At 50.6% G+C, this 24013-nt stretch overlaps 11 protein-coding genes across 11 annotated transcripts in view; 6 read left to right on the top strand and 5 right to left on the bottom strand.

Moving 5' to 3' along the window:
• The window catches only part of M437DRAFT_54654 (uncharacterized protein), a gene marked incomplete at both ends in the record, with an annotated part of 816 nt that extends 451 nt beyond the window's left edge, over positions 1 to 365 (bottom strand). The window contains one exon of the mRNA XM_041022733.1: positions 12 to 365. Within this exon, the coding sequence (XP_040877337.1) occupies positions 12 to 365 (354 nt within the window). The remainder of the gene's footprint in view (positions 1 to 11) is intronic.
• Positions 366 to 1408: 1043 nt separating this feature from the next.
• M437DRAFT_86783 (isocitrate dehydrogenase-like protein subunit 1) lies at positions 1409 to 2727 on the top strand (the record flags this gene model as incomplete). The annotated part of the gene is made up of 4 exons (XM_041028525.1): positions 1409 to 1420; positions 1479 to 1542; positions 1608 to 2589; positions 2643 to 2727. The coding sequence occupies 4 exons, from the start codon at positions 1409 to 1411 to the stop codon at positions 2725 to 2727; spliced, it is 1143 nt and encodes a 380-aa protein (XP_040877338.1).
• Positions 2728 to 2877: 150 nt separating this feature from the next.
• On the bottom strand, positions 2878 to 3656 carry M437DRAFT_77398 (DUF396-domain-containing protein; the record flags this gene model as incomplete). The annotated part of the gene is made up of 2 exons (XM_041026800.1): positions 2878 to 3296; positions 3353 to 3656. The coding sequence occupies 2 exons, from the start codon at positions 3654 to 3656 to the stop codon at positions 2878 to 2880; spliced, it is 723 nt and encodes a 240-aa protein (XP_040877339.1).
• A 537-nt stretch (positions 3657 to 4193) lies between these two features.
• On the top strand, positions 4194 to 6888 carry M437DRAFT_54502 (uncharacterized protein; the record flags this gene model as incomplete). Its single annotated transcript, XM_041022705.1, has 2 exons — positions 4194 to 4345; positions 4404 to 6888. 2 exons carry the CDS (start codon positions 4194 to 4196, stop codon positions 6886 to 6888), a joined length of 2637 nt encoding a protein of 878 aa, XP_040877340.1.
• Positions 6889 to 7204: 316 nt separating this feature from the next.
• On the top strand, positions 7205 to 9896 carry M437DRAFT_77400 (uncharacterized protein; the record flags this gene model as incomplete). The annotated part of the gene is made up of 2 exons (XM_041026801.1): positions 7205 to 7685; positions 7738 to 9896. The coding sequence occupies 2 exons, from the start codon at positions 7205 to 7207 to the stop codon at positions 9894 to 9896; spliced, it is 2640 nt and encodes an 879-aa protein (XP_040877341.1).
• Positions 9897 to 10589: 693 nt separating this feature from the next.
• M437DRAFT_68233 (uncharacterized protein) lies at positions 10590 to 10892 on the bottom strand (the record flags this gene model as incomplete). The annotated part of the gene is made up of 1 exon (XM_041025079.1): positions 10590 to 10892. The coding sequence occupies one exon, from the start codon at positions 10890 to 10892 to the stop codon at positions 10590 to 10592; it is 303 nt and encodes a 100-aa protein (XP_040877342.1).
• Positions 10893 to 11206: 314 nt separating this feature from the next.
• Positions 11207 to 12544, top strand: M437DRAFT_54518 (ornithine decarboxylase-like protein; the record flags this gene model as incomplete). Its single annotated transcript, XM_041022707.1, has 1 exon — positions 11207 to 12544. One exon carries the CDS (start codon positions 11207 to 11209, stop codon positions 12542 to 12544), a length of 1338 nt encoding a protein of 445 aa, XP_040877343.1.
• A 1329-nt stretch (positions 12545 to 13873) lies between these two features.
• On the bottom strand, positions 13874 to 14458 carry M437DRAFT_68235 (uncharacterized protein; the record flags this gene model as incomplete). The annotated part of the gene is made up of 3 exons (XM_041025080.1): positions 13874 to 13999; positions 14064 to 14190; positions 14367 to 14458. 3 exons carry the CDS (start codon positions 14456 to 14458, stop codon positions 13874 to 13876), a joined length of 345 nt encoding a protein of 114 aa, XP_040877344.1.
• Positions 14459 to 14876: 418 nt separating this feature from the next.
• Positions 14877 to 16345, top strand: M437DRAFT_54491 (EXS-domain-containing protein; the record flags this gene model as incomplete). Its single annotated transcript, XM_041022702.1, has 5 exons — positions 14877 to 14967; positions 15026 to 15075; positions 15139 to 15833; positions 15889 to 16211; positions 16269 to 16345. 5 exons carry the CDS (start codon positions 14877 to 14879, stop codon positions 16343 to 16345), a joined length of 1236 nt encoding a protein of 411 aa, XP_040877345.1.
• A 133-nt stretch (positions 16346 to 16478) lies between these two features.
• On the bottom strand, positions 16479 to 17144 carry M437DRAFT_54538 (putative phosphoribosylglycinamide formyltransferase; the record flags this gene model as incomplete). Its single annotated transcript, XM_041022708.1, has 1 exon — positions 16479 to 17144. The coding sequence occupies one exon, from the start codon at positions 17142 to 17144 to the stop codon at positions 16479 to 16481; it is 666 nt and encodes a 221-aa protein (XP_040877346.1).
• A 374-nt stretch (positions 17145 to 17518) lies between these two features.
• M437DRAFT_54734 (ARM repeat-containing protein) lies at positions 17519 to 22654 on the top strand (the record flags this gene model as incomplete). The annotated part of the gene is made up of 4 exons (XM_041022746.1): positions 17519 to 17686; positions 17771 to 17814; positions 17860 to 19045; positions 19103 to 22654. The coding sequence occupies 4 exons, from the start codon at positions 17519 to 17521 to the stop codon at positions 22652 to 22654; spliced, it is 4950 nt and encodes a 1649-aa protein (XP_040877347.1).
• Between the last annotated feature and the right edge of the window lie 1359 nt (positions 22655 to 24013).

The raw sequence follows: 24013 nt of genomic DNA on the forward strand, positions 1-24013 counted from the left end.
CGGCGGTAGACTTGACCAGGAGCATCGCCCCAGCCGTTCCACAGGTGAGGGTTGTACTTCTTGCCCCAGGAAGAGAAGGCAGGATCGGCCTCGGCCTCACGACGGTAGACCTGGCCAGGAGCATCGCCCCAACCGTTCCAGAGGTGTGGGTTGTACTTCTTTCCCCAAGACGAGAATGCTGGGTCAGCCTCAGCCTCGCGGCGGTAGACTTGACCAGGAGCATCGCCCCAGCCGTTCCAGAGGTGAGGGTTGTATTTCTTGCCCCATGAGGAGAAAGCGGGTTCAGGAGCAGCAGCGGGCTGAGCAGTAGGTGCAGCAGAGGCGACTGCGGCCATGGTGGCCAAAGCAACAGTGGTGGCCTTCATGATTGATAATTGATTTTTGGAGATTGTTTGTGATAGGATTGGATGGTCGGAAATGAGTGACTTGTGAGTTGGTAATTGAGATAGGGAAGGATCAAGAAGTGTTATATATAGTCATGGACAGTGTTGGGGGATGTAAGTGTGTCAATAAGATTTCAATAAAGAAATACAACACCTCGAGCTTGCAATTGGGCTATTGGCCTCGTGGCAAGGCTACCGACAATAAACATGTCAAAGAAATCACTTACAGAGCCGACGTAGGTGAGAGCACGGCAAAGAGAGTTGTGTAGACGTCAAAGTGTGGAAACGAGACGCGAGATGGACGGCAAAGAACGTCAACTCGACATCAATCAAGATACTCGTCCTCGACTAAGGACCGAGCGACACGCGCAAGAGCTTGCCTGGGTTATTTGATATGGCTTTGTACACCGTGAATGAATATAGATTCACAGTGTAAGATGTGGCTTCGAGGCCATGTCGAATCCAGGTGTCAATAAGCAGAGTTGCCAAATCTGGTATTGAATAAGGATTGGTAGTGAAACAGTCTCGTCTGCGCCTCGGCATCTCAAAAAGTCGATGATGATGTTTTTCTGTAGATTATTGATGAGATACATCGATTTGATCTATCCAAGACGTGGCTGATAGCTCAGAATCAAGATGGAATCTTCGCCAGCAGAATCAGAACTGTGGTTAGCATTTGATAATGAAGTTCAGAACATCAGTCCTGCTAGGTCGCAGATGCAAGTCAACGACAATATGCTTTGTATGCATTGACTGATGGATCATTTGCAGTAACGTACAGTGCCTGGGAAGATAAACGGTAGATGAAGAAGATTTCGGATCGAAAGTCGGCAGTGGAAGGACGAAGTCGGGTACTTGTCTCTCCCGTGTTGCCCGAGTGGTCCCGCCAAAAGTGTCCAACAGGCTTGGCATCTCTCCGCCTGGGCGGGATTCGAGTTGTGATTTCCATCTGCAGTATTGCTAACCTCACTGCTACGGTCGCCCTCCCTCTTCACCCTATACCGCTCCACTCCGCACCAGTCGCCATGCTCTCCAAGGTACGCCTCATTCGCTGATGTTCTGGGCCTTATCGCAGAACCTGACAGTGCCCTCCAGACCCTCCTTCGCGGCGCAAAGCCTGCATCCAGATGCCTTGCTGGTCCTTCGATCGCTTCGCGCTGTCAGTAACCACCTACCTCGAATCCAATGCTTATCGATGAACCAAGTACTGAACTCTGCCCACAGCCATGGCCACCACTGTCGGTCAGGACATCTTCAGACCCACCAAGTTTGGCGGCAAGTACACCGTCACCCTGATTCCTGGTGATGGTATCGGTGCCGAAGTCTCCGAGTCCGTCAAGGAGATCTTCAAGGCCGACAATGTCCCTGTCGAGTGGGAGCAGGTCGATGTCACCGGTATCGAGACTGGCAACAAGCACTCCGAGGAGCTGTTCAGAGAGTCGATTGCTTCCCTCAAGCGCAACAAGCTCGGTCTCAAGGGCATCCTCCACACCCCCGTCGAGCGCTCCGGTCACCAGTCTTTCAACGTCGCCCTGCGTCAGGAGCTCGACATCTACGCCTCCATTGTCCTGATCAAGAACATCCCCGGCTACGAGACCCGCCACAAGAACGTCGACTTCTGCATCATCCGTGAGAACACCGAGGGAGAGTACTCTGGTCTCGAGCACCAGTCTGTCGATGGCGTTGTCGAGTCGCTCAAGATCATTACCCGCGCAAAGTCTGAGCGCATTGCTAAGTTTGCCTTTGCTTTCGCCCTCGCCAACAACCGCAAGAAGGTTACCTGCATCCACAAGGCCAACATCATGAAGCTTGCCGACGGTCTGTTCCGCAACACCATCAAGAAGGTCGGTGAGGAGTACCCCACCATCGAGACCAACGACATGATTGTCGACAACGCCTCGATGCAGTGTGTCTCCAGACCCCAGCAGTTCGACGTTATGGTTATGCCCAACTTGTACGGTGGTATTCTCTCCAACATTGGTGCTGGTCTCGTCGGTGGCCCCGGTATTGTCCCTGGATGCAACATGGGTCGTGATGTCGCCGTCTTCGAGCCTGGCTGCAGACACGTCGGTCTCGACATTAAGGGCAAGGACCAGGCCAACCCCACTGCTCTCATCCTTTCTGGAAGCATGCTCCTGAGACACATTGGTCTTGACGACCACGCCAACAGAATCTCCAAGGCCGTTTACGATGTCATCGCTGAGGGGTATGTGTACTTCGGTTTACCTTTATCTGACTACAATACTGACAGTTTTACAGCAAGGTCCGCACCCGTGACATGGGCGGTAACTCGACCACTCACGAGTTCACAAGAGCCATCCTTGGCGCCATGGAGAAGCAGTAAATGCATTTTCCATGAACAAAACAGCGGTCGCAAGGCCTGGACGGGTGTGTTGTATAGCGTGTATACCTCTCAAACAATTCTTATTTTGATTCATGAATTCGTGCAACTGGACTATATTTTGACTTTTGAAAGATCCACCCTGACAACTCCTCAGAAAGGCCTCGTCCTTTCACCTCTCCATAATCCCAGAACTTCGCCTGTTTCTCCAATCCATTCGCGAACGCCATTGACAGCAGCCTTGGCCATGCCAGCATTCGTTCCGGAGCGTGATCTGCGAGCACCGGGATAAGCAGTAGCTGCGTGGTCGGGTTCTTTTCCAGCTGAAATGAAGCTGCTGCCAGCACCCGTAGCGTACTCGCTGCCCATGCTCGGCAAGACGTTTTCGCCGGCAGACAGCGAGACGAAGAGTGCAAAAGGCACAAGCCACACTTGGATTCCAAAGAACGCAGCGACTTCGGTGAAGGTTGGACTAGACTCGTTGGGAGCGTAGTAGTTGTAGTGTCTGGGTGGAGATGAGGGCGCAGCGGAGAAATGGCGGAACCATAGCCAGTGGTTCAGAATGACAAGTGCTAGTAGGTATCGTGTCAGTAAGAGAAAATATCAATCGTGGGTCTGAAGAACATACCACACGACAGCAAGAAGACGGGGTCAGTGAGTTTGACAATAGGAAATCGGCGTAGGTTTTGGTGGTATACTCCATGACTGGCGATAGCAAGAGCCGAAAGTCCCCATGGAAACTTGTCGAAGAGAACCAAAAAGACCTGAATAGCGATGACCAGGTAAATCAATCTTGTCAAGAGCTTTTTGGCCAGGACGGTATGCTCTTCCACCAGCTCCGAGAGATAGTACAGTCCAGATGCGATGGCAAGTGTCAGGAAGGAGAAGCCAAGTGCAAGGCCTAAATAGCCGACCAGAGGTAAGATCCACATGGTCGCGGTGTCTCAATCAAATAAAAAGTGACTGTTATCGTGAGGCTTCAATGGACATGTTGGTCTGGCGCAAGCACAGGGAAGCCATGAGCAGCAAACGATGCCAAGTGTCGTGTCTTCGAGACGCGGGGCCGCAGGGGGAGTGATCGACACTAAGCTGCAGGTGGCAGGTACGAACCACAAGGTCGGTGTTTGCAAAAGTCCGTGATGCTTCGTGTGACCGAAACAGAAGGTAGGAGTACGAACATTCGAGTCTAAAGAAACTGTCTAGCGTATACGTTCCTTCTTGTCCCCTTTCTTCTTTCCCTCCTTCCTCTGATGAACCTTCATCTTCTCCGAACAGTCCGCTCTCAGGCCGTCAGATCTGTGATTCCTAGACGTGCTGTTGTTTCAGCTTCTCGCTCCCACTTCTTCACTACCTCTTCGACCACATCTAACCCCGCCACTGTCCACCAACGCCAATCCTCTCTCCGCCCGAACCCAAACTCCCGACTTTCTAGATCTCGTATCCAAGCTCGTCACTGCTCGCATAGAAGGATGTGTCGCCGCGATGCTGATGCCATGGGTGCCAACCTCGACATTGCCAAAGGTCGTGAGGTTCTGCCCAAGAACGTCAAGCCCCTCCACTACCACCTGACTCTGGAACCCAACCTTGAGACTTTCCAATATGAGGGCAAGGTCGTCATTGAGTAAATCACTATCAAGACTCGCCTTTAACTTATAATTCAAGTGCTAACATGCACATAGTCTCGATGTTGTCGAGGACACGACCTCCATCTCGCTGAACACAATCGACATTGACATCAAGTCATCTGAAGTTCACTCAGGCTCAAAGCTCATCACCTCTTCGCCCAAGGTCACCTACGATGAGAACACCCAAACCACCACCGTCTCGTTCCCCGACACCATCCCCACTGGCCACAAGGCTACTCTTACACAGACCTTCACCGGTACCCTCAATGACAACATGGCTGGATTTTACCGTTCAAGCTACAAGGGCGAAGATGGTAGTGACAAGTACATTGCCACCACTCAGATGGAACCTACCGATGCTCGTAGAGCCTTCCCTTGTTTCGATGAGCCCGCTCTCAAGGCCGAATTCACCATCACCCTGATCGCCGACAAGCACTTGACTTGCTTGAGCAACATGGATGTCGCTCACGAAAAAGATGCTCACAATGGAAAGAAGGCCGTCACCTTCAACAAGAGTCCTCTGATGTCCACCTACCTTTTGGCTTTCATCGTTGGTGAACTCAACATGATCGAGACCGATGCCTTCAGACTTCCTGTTCGTGTCTTCGCAACTCCTGACAAGGATATCGAGCACGGTCGTTTCTCTCTTGAACTCGCTGCTAAGACTTTGGACTTCTACGAGACCAAGTTCAACAGCAAGTTCCCTCTTCCCAAGATGGACATGGTTGCCATTCCCGACTTCAGCGCTGGCGCTATGGAGAACTGGGGTTTGGTCACTTACCGTGTTGTTGACCTTCTGTTCGACGAGAAGACCAGCGGTGCTTCCACCAAGCAAAGAGTTGCCGAAGTTGTGCAGCACGAGCTTGCTCACCAGTGGTTCGGTAACCTTGTGACTATGGACTTCTGGGATGGTCTCTGGTTGAACGAGGGTTTCGCTACCTGGATGTCGTGGTACTCATGCAACGAGTTCTACCCAGAGTGGAAGGTCTGGCAAGGCTACGTTACCGATAACCTCCAAAGTGCTCTTGCTCTTGACTCTCTGCGCAGCTCTCATCCTATCGAGGTTCCTGTCAAGCGTGCAGACGAGATTAACCAGATCTTTGACGCCATCTCATACTCTAAGGGATCTTGCGTTCTTCGTATGGTTTCAAAGTACCTTGGCGAGGAGACTTTCATGGAGGGTGTCAGACGCTACCTTAAGAAGCACGCATTTGGCAACACCCAGACCAACGATCTCTGGGCTGCTTTGAGCGATGCCAGCGGCAAGGACGTTGAGAAGATTATGGACATCTGGACCAAGAATGTCGGTTTCCCTGTTGTCAGTGTGACTGAGGACGCCAAGAACAACTCTGTGCACGTCAAGCAAAACAGATTCTTGCGCACCGCAGACGTCAAGCCTGAGGAGGACAAAGTTCTTTACCCTGTGTTCCTTGGTCTTCGCTCCAAGGACGGTGTCGACGAGGAGCTAACACTTGACGGCCGTGAGAGAAGCTTCAAGGTCAAGGACCTCGACTTCTACAAGATCAACGCAGACCACTCTGGTATCTACAGAACTTCTTACTCTCCTGAGCGTCTTCAGAAGCTGGGCGAGGCTGCTAAGAAGGGTCTCCTTACTGTTGAGGACAGAGCCGGTATGATCGCTGATGCTGGTGCTCTCGCCGCATCTGGTTACCAAAAGACTTCCGGTGTCCTCTCGCTGCTTCAAGGCTTCGACACTGAGCCCGAGTTCGTCGTTTGGGATGAGGTCACTGCTCGTATCGCCTCTGTGCGCGCAGCTTGGGTCTTCCAAGACGAAAAGGTCAAGGATGCGCTCAAGGCTTTCCAGCGCGACCTTGTCAGCAAGAAATCGCATGAGCTTGGCTGGGAGTTCAAGGAGAGCGATGGTCACATTGAGCAGCAGTTCAAGTCGCTCCTTTTCAGCAGTGCAGCCCTCTCTGGTGACGAGAAGACCAAGGCAGCAGCACTTGAGATGTTCGAGAAGTTCAAGAACGGTGACAGATCAGCCATCCACCCCAACCTCCGCGCAGGTGTTTACGCCGTTGCTCTTCAGAATGGAGGTGAGGCCGAGTATGACGCTATCTTGAACGAGTACAGAACTGCCAAGGTCGCAGATGAGCGCAACACAGCGCTGCGTTCGATTGGACGTGCTAAGCAGCCCGAGCTCATCAAGCGCACACTCGCCTTGGCTCTGAGCAAGGAGGTCAAGGACCAGGATATCTACCTTCCTCTTGGTGGACTTCGTTCTCACAAGGAGGGTATCCTTGCACTGTGGGACTGGGTCAAGGTAAATTGGGACACCATCTACAAGAAGCTTCCTCCTGGCCTTAGTATGCTCGGCAGTGTTGTCAGTCTCTGCACCAGCAGCTTCACCAGCGAGAAGCAGATCCAGGAGATTGATGCATTCTTCAAGGAGCGCAGTACCAAGGGCTTCGACCAGAGTCTGGCTCAGAGCTTTGATGCCATCAGAGCCAAGGAGGGCTGGTTGAAGAGAGATGCTGAGGATGTGGAAGCATGGCTCAAGGCCAACAAGTACCTGTGAGAAATCTGGGACTTGGTAAATATGTAATAATATGTGATAGACATGTGACGATTAAGTAGAGAAAGTACATGACTATATTTCTGCTCTCAACATATCAAGACAGATGGTTGCCGATGTGACGATCGCCGATAGTTCGGATTCACATGTCAGATTCAGGGAGTTTACGGAAAATGGTGACGCCAAGTCAAGCGTGCGTCACAGTTGAGACGAGGCATTCGTGTCCTTGAATAACAAACGGTCAAGGAGCATCCTTCTAGTAATAATGTCTATGGATAATTAGAAGTCAATCGTAAGATGAACCGACAAGTCTCACATAATGCCCACCGCCGGCGATGAACGAGAACGCTCACCACACCCGTATGCCCGTCGTGGCCGCCGAGCTGCTAAGTCTGAAGAGAGCAGCAACTACCAAACTCCAACGAACTTGTCGAGCGAGAGTGGCACAGAGGCCGACGACGAACGACCGTCACAATACCTGAAAGCTCTGCCACCAGCCTCCCTACGGCCTGCCAAAGGACTGCGGCAAGAAGATGGTTCACCGGCCCCATTGCTCACTCCTTCGCAACTCGACAGCCAAGGCCGCCGCTTATCTGAGGGTTACTTTGATCACAAGCCGTCTCCAACACCGACAGAGCGTGCTGAAGAAGATGAGTTGTTGCTCGCTAGGCGGCTCTTCGAGAAGAGGAGGAGAGCTGAGCGCATCCGTCGCATCTCAGAGGGTGCTTTGCTTGCGTGCATCGGCCTGATTATCATACTTGCTCCTTCTGTGAGACGTGCTCTCTGGAACTGGCATCGAGGTATGTCTAGCAGTCTTGAATCTGCGGGCCAGATACTGATGCTTTGCAGTAGAGCTCGCCTCTCAGTTGGCCATTGTAGCCCTCCTAATCGCTGTGTACCCCCTGAGAGTGGTAATCTTCTCCCCCTCAGACGACACGACTCGTCCCCGATGGCGCCGCTTCCGAGTACCTCCATCTTTCGACCCTGCTTCCATCCTGTATCCGACATTCGTCCCTGTCTTGATCGCCCTCTCTTTGCTGCCTCAATACCCCGCCCTACTCTTACCCAACCTAATACTGGGCCTGGCTTCTCTACCGCCACGTCTCTTTCCTCCTCTGTCTCGACTCAAGGATATAAACACGCTTCATTGGCTTGTCGCCATCACTCCACTCATCTTCTCCGAAAACACCGAGCTACCTTCGTCCGCCTACCCTCCTGCACCATACAAGCTCAAGGCCAGCCAGCCTCCTTTTCTTCAGCCTGAGCTCCTCACTCTGTTATATCCTCTCCATCAGGCCCTCTTACCTCCGCTACACTATTTGACCACGTCCAGTCTTTTGGCTGCCGAGAAGCATCTTTTGTCAGCTGGACTGATCAATCTTCTGCTTTTCGCCACTTCGCCTCAGACTGCTATCTTACGGGCTCTTCTATGGGTTGGAGGCGTGTGGGTTCTTGTCTTGTGCACTCATGTCGCGCGCTGGAACGTAGCCCTTGCACGTGTTCCTCGCTGGAGGTTCCGACGAACTGCTTCTAAATCTGCTCAGACAAAGCGTGATCCTCTTGCTGCACTTACGAAATGGGTCTATCCTTTCACGCGCTATCAGAATGAGGACAGTGATGCCGATGAGGATGTCCCTGTGCAGAAAATCCAATCCCAGACCCGCAAGACGCCCAAGCTGGTTACTAACATCATTCCAACTGACCATGATTTCCACGAACCTAGATCAGCGGCTGAAGCAAATCCGCCACCTCACCGAGATTCGGTTGTGGATGCGAACGACTTCTCTAGGAAAAGAAGACATACTATCGCAAGTATGGATGTTCCCACTTCAATGCTTGGCAACACTCCGAGCGCAGCTGCCCATCGTAGACAACGTCGATTGCGTGACTGGCATCTGAACCTGACTCCCGAAGGCGCGTTTATGTACAAATGGGCGTACGCTATCTACATCTTGACGACAATCGCTTTCATCATTCTGGTCCCGGTACGCAGAACAATCTCGGAAGCTGCTTTGAACTCTGCAGAACCCATTGTCTGGGCGTTCGAGTATCTTTTCTCAGACATACCTACGCTTTACAATGCCTTCTCTTCCAGAGTGGATCGAATTGCTTACAAAGATGAAATTTTACGGAATTTTTCGTTATATGGCTCTTCGGTCCCTGGTGTGAGAGCTGCTGTTGGTGCAGCCAATACACGACTTCTCATCGTTGCATACTGGGCGGCTGTCCTCTGTGTCGGTCTGGTTGCGGTTCTGCGTCTCACTCCTTTCATCGAGGTCGACACGAGACGAAAAGTCTTCCACGCAGTCATGGTTACCATGCTCCTACCATCCATCTTCGTGGATCCTTGTTTCTGTTCGCTAGCACTTGGCATCGTCCTTGCCATTTTCCTGATTCTTGAGATCATCCGAGCTGGTCAGGTCCCTCCACTAGGCATCGCCATCGGACAATTCGTGGCGCCATACGTCGATGGTCGAGACTTACGAGGTCCCATGGTTGTCAGCCATGTCTTCCTTCTTATCGGCTGTGCTATCCCACTATGGCTCTCCCTCGCCGGCATCGGCAGAACCAAAACTGGCCGCTGGCCTGGCTGGGAAACAGAAAACGAAAGCCGCGAAGTTGCAATGGTGGCAGGAGTCATTTGTGTAGGCATGGGCGATGCAGCCGCCAGTCTGATCGGCAGACGGTTCGGTCGCTGCAAGTGGCCTTGGATAGGCGGCAAGAGTCTTGAAGGCAGTGGTGCTTTTGCCGTTGCCGTGACTATTGGTTTGCTACTCGCCAAAGCGTGGGTCAGGTTTGGTGGGTGGTCTGAAGTTCACGATACCGCCTCTGAGACCATCATCTCGGAGTTGATGATGCCTATAGATCTTGGCGGCTGGGGTTTAGAGGTTGGGAAAATGTTTATTTGTGGTTGTGGAGCTTCGTTTATGGAAGCGGTGCTTACGGGGGCGAATGACAATGTTGTTGTTCCTGTTGCATTGTGGCTTTTGGTTAAAAGTATGGGTATTTAGATGGTGTTGATGAGCTAGATCAATAGTAATCATACGCGCCTTTTTTTTTTTGCTACCAATTGTTGGCGTTTGTCTGGCTCTTTCTGTGTCTTATGTTCTTGCTTTGGTCAAGTCTGCCTCGTCTCTGTTTTATCCTATTCTTGTTGCACAATATCTTGGTTAATCAGTCGTTCGCGATTCATGTGTGCATTGGAAGATCTGACAGCAGAAACAGCACGATGACATGGTAACGCCTGGCCCTTAATAGACAGAATATGCATGTCAGTCATTATTAAGAATCAATATTGACTGACTAGCCAGCAAGTCATTTAGCCTCAAAGAAAAAAATAGATGAGGAATTCTTCTCAACATCTCTTGTTTTTATTATCATATCCTCGGAGGATGCAAAAAAAACTACAAACAAGAAAATGCAGCAATGTGGAGATATTCTTAGGATAAAGTGGAGTTTTATGGACGTTGAATCTTTGTCGCAGCAAAGCATGCAAATGCCGTTCGATGATCAGAGAACATCGAGAATTGAGGGGCCCGTGGACATCGAGGATTTGGCGGGTGTGCACGGCAGTAGCATGTCACTCTGGCCACAGGACGTTTGGAAAAGTTGATGGAAGGAAAATAGCGCTGTTGAGGGATTTGAAGCAAAGGAAAGGAGGATGAACAAGAGATGGGTCAAGGGAATCTTCGATTGAATAGAACTTAGCGGAGAAAGTAAACATATCCAGCATGGAAGGAGCGAGTGATTTTGGAGCAGTGGTTGTGTGTCATGGATTCTGACCAGAATATGACGCGCTTGCCTTGTGGGGAGGCGGGCAGGCGGGCTAAGGCAGTTGCGAGGTTTTTGGCGGAGCCCACTGGAGCCCAGCACACACGGACGGGGCTTTGGATGGAGTTTTCATCCACGCTGTCTTCGCCTTCTCCCTTCCTTTCTGCAACACACATCACCTTCTCCCAGCTCACAAATAACGCATCCCAACGCGTCCGCTTCATCCTACCACGCATATCGCGTCGTTGAATGAAACTGGACGACTAGAGGGATTTTCACCTCTTTCTTGTGGCTCCCAACAAGGATATTTACGATTTGCTTTATAGTCTGTACCAGACTCCTCCATTGAACTCGCCTGAACCCCAGCTGCCGCATAGGACTATCTCTGGAGCTCTTCCTCTCCCGGAGGAAGACTCGTGGAGGCCTAGCCGTCAATCCAGTCTAGGTTTCGCGCCCTTCAAGCCCCCATAAGACGTTTTTGGACGACCTCGAAACCCACTCTAGACAACCACTCGATTGCGAGCCTTTTGAATTCTCTTACTACCTGGTAATGGCACCTTCGGCTATCTCTCCGACTACCGAGCAATATGCATCTTTGTCGCTGAAAGAAACCTACACCCCTCGTCTCGAAGGCAGCCACAATGGAAAGGCTCTATCCAAGGCCATGATTGGCCGTGCTCTGCAGCAGCGTGTTCAGAGCATTGACGAAGACACTTGCGAGCCCGGCGAAGAGGACGCTTTCTTCGTCGCCGACATGGGCGACATCTACCGCCAGCACCTGCGCTGGAAGAAGCACCTCAACCGCGTCAAGCCCCACTATGCCGTCAAGTGCAACCCTGACCCTCAGGTTCTTCGTCTGCTTGCTGCCATGGGCACCGGTTTCGACTGCGCTTCTAAGGCCGAGATTGACATGGTCCTCCGTCTCGGCGTCGACCCTTCCCGCATCATCTATGCCCAGCCTTGCAAGACCAAGTCCTACGTCCGCTATGCCGCCAAGCAGGGCGTGCGCCAAATGACCTTTGACAACTCTGACGAGCTCTACAAGATCAAGGAACTATACCCTGATGCCGAGCTTTACCTCCGCATCCTGACCGATGACTCGGCCAGTCTGTGCCGTCTGAGTCTCAAGTTTGGCGCTTCCCTCGACGACACGGGCGATCTCTTGGCTCTCGCCAGAAAGCTCGACCTCAATGTGGTCGGTGTTGCCTTCCACGTCGGATCAGGCGCTTCTGACCCTGCAGCCTTCTTGAAGGCCGTCCGCGATGCCCGTTTCGTCTTTGACCAGGCAGCTGCTCTTGGATACGACCTCAAGACTCTTGATGTTGGTGGTGGCTTCGTTAGCGAGACATTCGACGACATGGCCGCTGTCCTCTCCGTCGCTCTGGACGAGTACTTCCCTCCCAGCGTCCGTGTCATTGGCGAGCCTGGACGCTACTACGTCTCTTCGGCCTTCACTATTGCATGCAACGTCATTGCTCGTCGTGCAGTTGAGGACAAGGCCCTCGGCACCAACAGCTACATGCTCTACCTTAATGATGGTGTCTACGGCAACTTCAGCTCCATCATGTTTGACCACCAGCACCCTATTCCTCGTGTGCTGAAGGCTGCCAGCTCGCCCAGCTCCACATACGATGCAGTGGCCGCGTACGATGCTGGTAACCAGTTGCCTCTGGAGTATTCCATCTGGGGCCCCACCTGCGATGGCATCGATTGCATCTCTGCAAGCTGGACCTGTGCCCAGACTCTTGACGTTGGCGATTGGCTCTACTTTGAGGACATGGGCGCTTACACCAAGTGCAGTGCTACCAAGTTCAATGGATTCAGCGACAGCCACGCTACTGTCTACATCTCCAGCGAGCCTGGCGCATCTGCCCTTTTGGGATACTAGGCGCGAATCCTTGCCTTCTTGGAGACAAGATACTTGATGTGTGTCACAGCAATTGTTGCTGAAGAAAAAGTGTTTCTTTGTTTTTGATCGTTCTTTGCGTTGATGTTTTGAGGTACATACTGTTTAGCTACCAGCTTAATAACCGTACATGGAATTGTTTATATCGTTGTTTGAGCATCCTTCTTGCAGTACCTACTGTTTTGTGTGCCGTGTGGCCTATGATCATCGTCTTCTATTTCCGTAGCCTTCATACTTTTGAGAAGTGATTGTGTCTCATAAGGAAATAGAGATCATCAAGAAGGAAGGAGCGACCAAGACGGAAGGAACGATCTTTGAGAAGGGAAGCTTCGATCGTAAAGGAAGAAAGGTGTGAGTACAAAGAAGGAAGGTGCAATCATGATGGAGGAACAAGCGAGCCTGAACAACAAGGAGTAATTAGAAAGGAAGGAACGATTGTACAAAGGCAAGGAACGATCAAGGAGGAGGAAGGTCCGATTATGAAGAAGAAGGAAAGAATGATCGTGAAGATCAAATTAACCGAATAGAATGTGACATGATGTCCTGGGGTGAAGGCTCGAAACTTCATGGTATACTACAAGTCTAACAGCTTTTTTTTTTGAAGAATAGAACGCGGTAAAGGCGATATAGATCAACAGATAAATGAGTTCTACCTGATGGCTCCGATGGTGCAACAAGATATACAGATCCAAGTGACAAGCATCTATCATGTAGTGGTTTCACAAATGCTCAGAGCACAAAGTGACAGGGTGATGCCCTCGTCACAACGAACCATGAACAAGAAGCAGAGCCGACGCATGCAAATGCACTTTCGGCGGAAGGTCCGGAAATGACTTGCAGCCGAGTAGTGATTCAGGGCAGCCGAGGTTGGCTTGTTCGTCTCCCAAGAACGAAGGATCAACGAAACACTCAAGGTTCTAGACAATTGAACAGAAGGTCGAATTCATTCATGGCCATGTTCATCGTTTCTGAGATCAAGCAGACCTGAACACAGGGATGTTTTCAAAGTGATATTTGCAGATCGAAGGGTTTCGATCAGTTCAGGATTTATGAAAAGAGCACGCTCATGCTTTGAAATTCGATTGAATCGAGATATAGTAGTTACAAGCTTCCTTTCCTTAAGCAGTGAAGCAACCGTAGGGTATTTTGTAGATTTTCTCTTGCGTCTCTGTGTGTGTATGACCCTCTCATTCATGGAGAGGCGTCAAAATGCTAACAATTCATGACCTTTGCATTCGTATCCATCATGCCAAAAGTGCGTTCTTCGTATTGCGTAACAAATCCGACGAAAAGAAGGACGAGACGAATAATCTATTTGCCCTTCTCGGTGCCGTAGTGGGCCTTGTTCCAGGCCTTGTCGAAGGTACCGGGCTCGCCAGGGCGTTGAGAGATCTGGTGCTCTTGGAAGTGATCACTGCGAATGCCTGAGGCGTTGGTCTTGAGTTAGAAGGAATTGTCAGTTTGATGGGTATTTTGGGGAGTGTGAACCTTTGGGATCTACCTGGTTTTCTTGTGTGTTCTCGATGTTACCACGGGGAGTAGCGGCGCCAGGGGTGTGGACATCTGAGCCACCGCCTGATGACCAGCGGGCGCCAATGTTCTTTGTGCCTTGGGTCTCGAAGACGTTGCTGTGTAGCGAAAGCAGTTAGTCAGAAGCTCAAGATGGACTACAGATGAAGGATGGTGTGATTCATGTGAAGAAGGAGCCAACAGCTAGGCTGCGCTTTCCATAGCTGATTTAATGGCTTCCTGAAGGAATTGTGGTTCTTGGAGGCATTGGGGGAGTAGAGGAGATGACGCGTACGAGGTCTTAGAGCCGGGAGTAGGAATGAAGGCAGCACCGACGAGGACACCACCGAGGATGACGAGGTTGCGAGGACGACTCCAGAAAGACATGATTGATGCGAGGTTGATGTACTAAGGATGACTAGTTGGAGAGTATCGAGTTTCAGAAACTGTCAATTGGAAGAGTCCAGAGAATTGGAGTTGATGAAGTAGTCGAAGAGGAGGATTGATGCAGGAAAGACGAGAACAGAGCGAGGTTCAGCATCTTTAGTTCGACGGTTAACTCTCGTGATGGTATGACGACACCATGGTGACGAGTGACGGTCTCGAATCGTTGGAGATCGGGGTATTTTATCTTTTTTTTTTCTTCTTTTATTCTCTCGATCGCGCTTACGCATTCCCCACAGGTTCACAGGGGCAGGTGCTGGCGAGCTTAACGTTGAATGTATTTTGAGAATCACTGCTGTTTACAGCACGCGACTCCCTGAATGTTTACTCCTGTGCGCATTCAAACGCAAGACCAGCTGTCATGGATGGTGATTCGGCTGTCGAGTCACAGCTAGATGGCTTCAGTCTGGTGCTTCCGCTGCCGTATCGTGTTGCTTTGATCATCGTTTTGGGTACGCCATGTTCCACGTAGCAGCAGACTTTCTGTATAGTAGTTGACCGAACATATAGGCGTCTGGGCTTGGGGACTGAATCTACACTATCTGCACTTGATCAAGATTGTATGCAACTGCTTCGAGCTTCATATACTAGTCGGAAGCCAGTGGCTCATTGTCTTCTCCTAGGACGTGCCATCCCTTATTCGTTACCCTGCTCGTAACTCTCCCACCGAACCGCCGCATCACCTCTCGACCTACCGCCTTGCGACAATCCTTACCATTCCTCTCGCTTTCTCGCTGTTCCTCTTTTGGGCCATCACACAAGGTGACCCCGCCTCGGTCGCAAGTTGGGAAGTCTTACCTAACCTATACCTGCTCGTACTCGTACTTGCATTCGTTCTACCTATTCAGCGCGTCTCACGCAGTGGCCGCTACCGAACTCTCGCTACCCTCAAGCGCATCAGTATAGGTGGCTTGGCTGAAGCTCACGATGGGAAATTCGGAGACGTTCTGATGGCCGATGTCTTGACGAGCTATGCAAAAGTTATGGGAGATTTGTTCATTGCGCTCTACATGTTCTTCTCGTCAGGAAGGAGCTCAACGGAGAAGCCGGACCGTCATGCCGGTGGTTCATACTTGGTACCTTTCATCATTGCTATTCCTAGCATGATTCGTCTGAGGCAGTGCTTGATTGAGTACTTCAGAGTCCGCAAGGCCAATGCAAAGGCTGGAGGCATTGGCGCTCACGGATGGGGTGGTCAACATCTGGCAAACGCGCTCAAATACTCTAGCGCTTTCCCTGTCATCATCTTGAGTGCACTGATGAGAGGATACGATCCAGCAAAGATTGGCATGTCTGAGGCTGGATTGTTTCGTCTATGGTACGACAACAAAAGCAAATGATTCCTGCTGGGAGAGCGCTTACACAAACTGCAGGCTATTTTTCGTTTTCGTCAATTCCTTCTACTCTTTTTACTGGGATGTCACAAAAGATTGGGATCTGTCCTTATTCTCGACAGCCAGAGAGAGAAATGACCCGGAGCATCCATGGGCTCTTCGCCGCAATCGGTACTTCCATGCCAAGGAAATGTACTATGGTGCTATCTGCGTAGATCTGATGCTCCGATGTACATGGAGCTTCAAGCTCTCTCCACACTTGGACCACTTCAATGATTTGGAAGGTGGCATCTTTGTGATGGAATTGCTTGAGGTTCTTCGACGCTGGATCTGGATCTTCTTCCGTGTCGAGACTGAATGGGGTAAGTGTCTCTTTTTTCGCTGCTCAATCGAGCTTCCATAGCTGACTCTTAATTTAGTGCGCAACACTCGTGGTCCCGCACCAGACGAGATCCTCCTTGGTGACTTCCCCTCTAACAAGATAGACGAAGATTAGTTGCGCCTTGCTTTTTTCGTTGCTGTCGTCTTGAAGCGTTGGAGCATATAGATATCAGTCCTAGGCTCAGGACACATGAACAATCATTTCTCATCCATCATTGCGTGCTCTTTCGATCATGCCAAGCCTCCACTCATGCTGATTGCCTCGACTTCCAAAGCGTATTGATGGCTTTTTGTGTGCCTTGCACAATCAGCTGCCATTCGTTCTCGTGAATCCTTTGCTCGAGTTCATCCTGTGATTCACCCTTGCGGATAGGTATTTCTCTTGTGACGATTGGCTCTCCCATGTCAACTTCCAAGATAACGTAATGAATCATAATGCCGGTATGATCAATCTTGCCCTCCTGGAAAGCGCGATATGCTTCGTCGATAGCGTGAGCGCCGTTGAACTGGCCGGGAAGTGCAGGATGGAGGTTGATGACAGGTACAGCAGCCTCCTTCAATGGTTCGAGGAAAGTGGGAGCAAGAATGTGCATCCAGCCAGCGCAGACAACCAGATCGGGCTTGTCGGCGAGCACTAGAGTCGCCAGGTCACGATCGTACTCGCTTCTAGCATGCTCGAACTTCTTGGACTCGCTTGCGTCAGGGAAGCGCTTCTTGTACTCGAGAAGGTTGTGGTAGGCGGTAGGGATGTGTGCTTTTTGAGCTCTTTCTAATCCAAAGGCGGCTTTCTTGTTCGATACGACACGAATGATTTCGGCGTTGAGAGATCCGTTGGCGCAAGCATCTATCAGTGCTTGGAGATTGCTTCCAGAGCCGGAGATCAAGACGGTCAATTTGGCCTTAGTTTCAGACATGATTGCTGTGCAGTGTACGAATTATCAGGAGTGAAAAAGCGAGATAGCTCGCGCAAGCTTCGTGAATGCGATGTCGGAGAAATAGCAATAATTATTTGCTTGACGTGCATGCGGAGGAGTCAGTCAGAGTCAGGGTCGCCGTTTCCCGCCAAGGCGCGCTTGCCTCTTTGGTTATCACTTCATCAGCGAAGTCCGACCACATCAGGCAGTCGCGGGTGTCGTACACTTGTGGCAACACATTTATAGATCGTTGTTCTATCTTGCTGCTGTTCTTCTGGATGCTTCTCATCTGCCATGCTGACTAAGTGAACGACTGAGCTATTCCATCTCCCCTCCTTCTTTCTACACACTCTTTGAACCAAGTCGTCATCAACATGGCTACTGAACAATCACCGGAGGCAAGGGAGTTGTCCCTTGTGGGCAAAGTTGAGATGCGCATAGCACTTGCGGATGGTGATCAGAAGTTGCAAGCAACTCTAAATACCTACTTGGCACCTCTACTACTCAAACTCGCCTCTGAGCACATGAGTGTTAGGAACAAGGTACGCATATGCGCCATTATCAAAACACTTTCTGTTTGCATGGATTAAATAGTTCTGGGCCATTTTCTAACGCACATTTTTTAGGTCATCAGTATCTGCCAACATATCAATCTTAGGATAAAGCCAGAGTAAGTATTTAAAGGTCAAATCGAGGACTATTCTGACACATTCAGGTCTATCAAGCTACCCGTTGCTGCTCTTGTTGAACAATTTAGATCGAATCCAAACACTCCACTGATCCGCCACTTTGATCTCTTGTACATACAGACTGGTGTTCGGCGCATGTCGTTCGTCGAAAGCACCGCTCTGTTCCCTGTCGTACTACAAAGTGTCGCTTCTGCAGGCAAAACATCACCTACCCATGGCTCTCAAATGTTCAACCTGCTCCTTCAGCTACTGAAGTATTTCAAGCTTCCACCAAGGGGTACCAAAGAAGATGAAGAGCTGCGTTCAACTCTCCAACTCAGTGTTGAAGACACTTCGTTCTTGGCCTTTTGGTTCGGACGATTAATCTTGTTTTCTGTGGTCAGGGGTAACAATAACACTACTTCAGTAACTTGTCCCGGTCTAAGACCTAGCGAGTACTCCTTCTTGACATTGCAAAATAAAGAAGATGTGTGGAGCCCCGCCTCTCCGATGGGTCTCAACCTGCTCGAAATCAAGTCAAGTGTTGCCAAGGTTCTTGCAAGCGGCATGTTCACAGACAAGGAGCGTATTCTTCCTGCTTTATTCGCCTCTACTGAATCGACTTCTGAGATCGGAGAGGATATGCTAAAGAGAACCCTTCCTAACATCTCTCCTGAAGACCCGGACTTCATCCAGTCGCTGTATACTTTATACTTCGGCGATGAGGGTATCAACTCGCAAAAACGAGTTAGAGTGCCGCTGCAGCTAAAGATTCTTGGACTGTTTGCTAAATCGACCATAAGCACCACTTTCACGGAAGAGATAGTCAGACTTGTTAACGATGGCATAGCGGGCTCGAGCAATGATAACCCCTCTTCACTTGGAAGAGAAGCGACAAAACTTCGCGCGGCCATCTTTGTCTACATGAACTTCGTGTCTCGCTATGGTAGCGAGAAGAGTCTCTACGCCATTGCCCCTAGGGTTTTGGGAAGACTACGAGAGTACATTGAGGGCCAAAGCTGGCCCAAACCCAGTCCAAATGAGGATCTTGTCTCTCGAGGCTATGCCTATGAGGTGATAGGTCTTCTGGCCAAAGCTGGCCCCAAGGACTTAGTAGTCGAACCGAACTTGGACATCTTGCGCTGGCTTCTCGAATCCTTAGCATTGGATACAGCTTCAAGCTCAGTGACTGTCAGCATCGAAGAGTCGCTTTCAAGTATGCTGGCAGCATTCGTGAAACATCAAGATGCAGAGACTGCAATCAGTCTTGAAAATCTTCTGATCGACCAGATGTATAAGTCTGGAACACCCGAACGTCGCAGTACTCGGTACGTAGCTGTTCGATACGCCAATCGTTGCCTTCCTTACGCGTCTGTGAAGGCTCGTTGGGTCGACTTGCTTGCCATTGCTGCCGAGGCCACTGACAGACAAGAAGTTGTCGAGGAAGGCAGACGTGGACTGAGTCCATACTGGTACCGTATGCTCAACGGCTCAATCGGCACTTCTCAAACGGACGAGAGTGTGAACTTCCCTCCTTTCCAGGATGTGATGGATTATGTCTTCTATCAAGTACACACTGATGTTTCTGGTTTTGATGGACCGCGCAACCCCACCAAAGCAGTTGAAAAACTCCTTCAGCAGCCCCCCAGTGCCTTCATGGACACTATCAAGTATTGCAGACGCGTATTTATGCATGAAGCCATGTCCAAGAGCTCTACCCAGGTGAAGCTAGATGCCGATTGGGAATACAAGTTCGATACTGCTATTGAGAACGACGAGCAAATTCGACAAGTTGTCAAAGAGTGCATCGCACAGCTTGCTATTGAAGGACAAAGTTCTGCAACGAATCTGCAGCTTCTGTTGAGAGCGTTCTCTGTGAGCGTGTTGATTCCTGAAGGCAGTAAGGTCAAGGTCGAAGACGCAGACGAGCTGTTCCTGGATCTGTGTGCTCTCAGTCCTGATTTGCTCGTCGAAACAGTGGCTCCTCAATTTGCTGGTCTGATTTCATCGATCTTCTCAAACAAGCTCACTACAAGGCAGTCTGCTGCTCATGCCTTTGGCCTGCTTGCCTCCCATCCTAGGAACCAGATCGACCGCCCAGCAGAAGTGCTGCAGGCTATACAACAGCTTTTGAGTAAGATCCTAGCTTGGCGCGATGCTGTGGGCGCTGGAGCAAACCAAGTTCATGGTGCAGTCTCTGCATTGGGTTTCTTCTACAGTAGATATGCCTTGAGAGGGTCAAATGACTTCGAGTCATCGACATCCTTCTCAGAGTACATCTCTAAGGCCGTGGAGATTCTTCTTCAATCTACTGACAAAGTACTACAAGAGGCGAGCTATAATGCGATCGGTGACTTGTGTCTCTTCCAGGCAGTCAAGCCAGCCATTTTTGAGAAGCTAGGTGGCTTCAAAGCCATCATTGACAAGACGGCTGATATTGCCAAAGGAGGTAGCGAGAGCGCAGCCCTGGCTCTTGGGCAAATGGCTACAGTACTTGAAGAGTCAACAATCGACACGAGTAGCGAAGACAAGTCACTTCTTGAGCATACCTCAGAGCGTCTGCACCAATTGCACGATATTCGACAAGCCGAGACACACTTCTCAGTGGGTGAAGCTTTGAGCTACATGGCGGTTGGCTGGAAGTCAAAGGCTCTCGTCCATCGCATTGACGTAGAATCCTCAGTGCCTACTGGCCCTCAACGAACTGACGCGTTGCGCAAGCTACTTGATCGAACGCTCCAGGATTGCAAACAGACGAAGCCTTCCCTCAAGAAGGCATCAGTCATCTGGTTGTTGTGTCTCGTGCAATTTTGTGGGCATCTAGAAGAAGTGCAGAGCCAGTTGGCTGCTTGCCAGGTCGCCTTCAAGAAGTGTCTTTCTGACCGCGATGAACTGGTTCAGGAAACAGCTTCTAGAGGCCTTGGTCTTGTTTACGAGAAGGGAGACCGAAGCTTGAAGGATGATCTGGTCAGAGATTTGATTGGATCGTTCTCTTCTGACAACAAGGCACAGCTCGCAGGAAGTGTCACTGCTGACACACAACTCTTCGAGCCCGGAGCACTTCCAACTGGCGATGGATCTGTAACCACATACAAGGATATCATGAGTCTTGCCGCAGAGGTCGGTGACTCCAGTTTAGTATACCGCTTCATGTCACTGGCGTCCAGCAATGCTATCTGGTCCAGCAGGGCCGCATTCGGCAGGTTCGGACTCAGCAACGTCTTGTCAGATTCGAGTGTCGACGGATATCTTGCTAGCAACCCAAAGTTGTACCCCAAACTCTACCGATACCGATTTGACCCCAATCCTAACGTCCAGAGATCCATGACTGATATCTGGAATGCACTGGTCAAAGATTCTACAGCAACCATTGACTCGCATTTCGAGGCCATCATGGATGATTTGCTACTGAACATTCTTGGCAAGGAATGGCGAGTCCGTCAAGCATCGTGTGCAGCGATTGGCGATCTCGTACAAGGTCGACCTTTGGAGAAGTACGAAAAGTACCTCGAGAAGATTTGGGGTGTCTGCTTTAAAGTACTCGATGACATCAAAGAATCTGTCAGAGCTGCTGCAGCTTCTCTGGCTCGCGTGCTGACAGGCATTCTCACAAGATCTCTCGAGGCGGATTCTATGGCGTCCCAGAATGCCGCTGTGTTGCTTAAGAACGTCCTTCCTTTCCTTCTTTCTACATCCGGCATCGAGTCGAGTGCGGAAGAGGTCCAAGGCTTTTCTTTGCACACCTTGTTGGAAATAATCAAAAAAGCCAGCGGCAAGATTTTGCGACCATTCATTCCCGAATTGGTCGAACGTCTCGTGGGACTTTTGAGCATACTTGAAAACCAAGCCGTCAACTACTTGCATCTTAATGCCAGCAAGTACAACCTGACTGAGCAGAAGATCGATGACATCCGCCTCTCGAGCATTCGAAGCAGTCCTCTGATGGAAGCTATCGAACGATGCCTGGATCTCCTTGACGAGCCCTCAATGGAACAACTTGTACCTCGCCTCGAAGCTGCGATGAAGGGCGCGGTGGGTTTGCCTTCAAAGGTCGGCTGCAGCCGTGTTTTGGTTTCGCTCAGTACACGACACAATGTGCTCTTCAAGCCGTACGCAGACCAGTTCCTGAAGCTGATCGAGAGACAAGTGATCGATCGCAATGAAACAGTATCCAGTTCGTACGCTGCTTCATCAGGCTATGTCGCCCGTGGCGCGTCAGACAAACAAATACTTCGTCTGGCCACCTTTGCTAAGAAGCTCTATTTCGAAAGTGAAGGCGACCGCGAACAAGCAGTCCCGCGCCAGAGCATCGCGGCTGCTGAAATCATGCAAGCAATATCGAAGCACGCAAATGATCGTTTCAACTCTCTTGCATCGGATCTCTTACCTTTCGTTTTCTTCGGCAAGCACGATTCTCACGATCAGGTCAAGGAAATTTTCCGGAACACATGGGAGGACAACGTTGGCGGCAGCCGCGCCATCTCTCTTTACTTGAAAGAGATTCTCTTGATGGCTCAGGAGTATATGGATTCACCGCAATGGGTGATCAAGCACACAGCAGCTCGTTCTGTTGCTGATGCCACAACAGCTCTTGCATCAATGAGTAGCGGGTTCGATACGGCGACCAGTCACTTGATTTGGCCTGTCCTTGAGAAAGCACTTGGCGGGAAGACATGGGAGGGTAAGGAGGCGGTACTTTACGCCTTTGCCAAGTTCGTAGAAGGCACTAAGGCCATCTACCCGGCCCAAGATGCTGTCGCAAAGATATTCGTCAAGGTTAGTGACGTAGCATATCCTTTCGCTACATACCGATCGGCGGATGAATGCGAGATTGGCTATTAGATTTGCTGACTCGATTGACAACAGGTTATTTTGAGAGAAGCTAAACGACAGAATGTGACGTACAGACCTCACGCCATCAAGGGTCTAGGCCTCGTGGCCGCGAGTCGAGAAGACCTTGATCTCTTTGACGCAATGTGCGATGTGATCAAACCTGTATTCGCTGACGCAGTGGATACCGAGAACGAAGACAACATGGATGTAGACAATGGTGCTGGAGCAGGCGACAAGGATTCGTAAGTGACGTCCGACAAACGGCTTTTTTCTTGCCGAAGCTAAAGAAGAATTTAGGCGAGAAAGCACTATTGTCAACGGTGTCGAAGCGCTGTACAGACCCTTTGACCAACCAAATGCGGATTGGATGACAGACCAGAGACTCGTGGAGAGAAGAATGGAACGTGTTGTGGAAGCCCTGCAGATATTGCAGTCGATGCGCACAGAAGGGCATGCGAGTCTCCGAAGGATGATGGAGAACGCCAAGACGAGTCTGTTGGCTTGTCTTCACGAAAAGGTCGAAGAAAGCGATTCTGGCCGCGAATGGCGCCGTCGTGTTGAGGCGCTGCAGGCGCCGACGCAGTGACATGACTTCCACATGTGTACAGGCGAGTAGCCGAACGCCACAAAGCTCTTCGCGAAGTACGAAATAGGTCAATACAGCAATTTTTCTGCACAAAGCACAAGGTTTGTGCTACTGTACAGTACGATGTGGTATGAAAAGGGAAGGCAGTATCGAAGATAGCATGCATATGCAAGCCATATAAGCCGTGAAAATCAGCACCTCCGAGGGCTTTGCGACGTGAAACTACCGTGGTCGCGTTGGCGGCAGGGATGTAAAACGACGTCGCACCTCGCAAAAAGGAGAAAGAAGAGGGAAAGGGTCGCCGGCTCTACCCGCTCAGGTGTCAAACGCTGGTTCGTGAAGTCCTTCCTTCCCTTTTGAATCTCCGCTCCTGCATCCTTCGCTCACGTGGCTTTGTCATGGACCCCCAACAACCACTTGCATGCCAAGTTCCGCCGACATCCATCGGCTCCACCGAGACCTTCACTCCATCACCAACTGAAGCCTACCTTGCTTGAACGGTGCCTGGGTGCCTTTGTTGATGAGTTCGACCAAGTCTATAGCGTCACGGCAGTTGCAAGTCGCACGACATCATATTTCCACAAACTGAATTCCATTTCCGGTGGAGTGTAGCGACGGGGCAGGAGGGGCCTAACGACGGGGCAGATTGAGGTGTGGTTTAACACGGCGATCCACAAAGCAAGAAATCCACGCGCTTCCGTTGAATTCAAAAAGGACGGACCCCTATCAAAGCGCGGAGTGCAGTTTTCTGATTTCGTCATCCTGCAAATAGCATTATTCCC

This window comes from Aureobasidium melanogenum (genome assembly GCF_000721775.1).
Source record: "Aureobasidium melanogenum CBS 110374 unplaced genomic scaffold scaffold_20, whole genome shotgun sequence".
Taxonomy (NCBI): Eukaryota; Fungi; Ascomycota; class Dothideomycetes; order Dothideales; family Saccotheciaceae; genus Aureobasidium; species Aureobasidium melanogenum.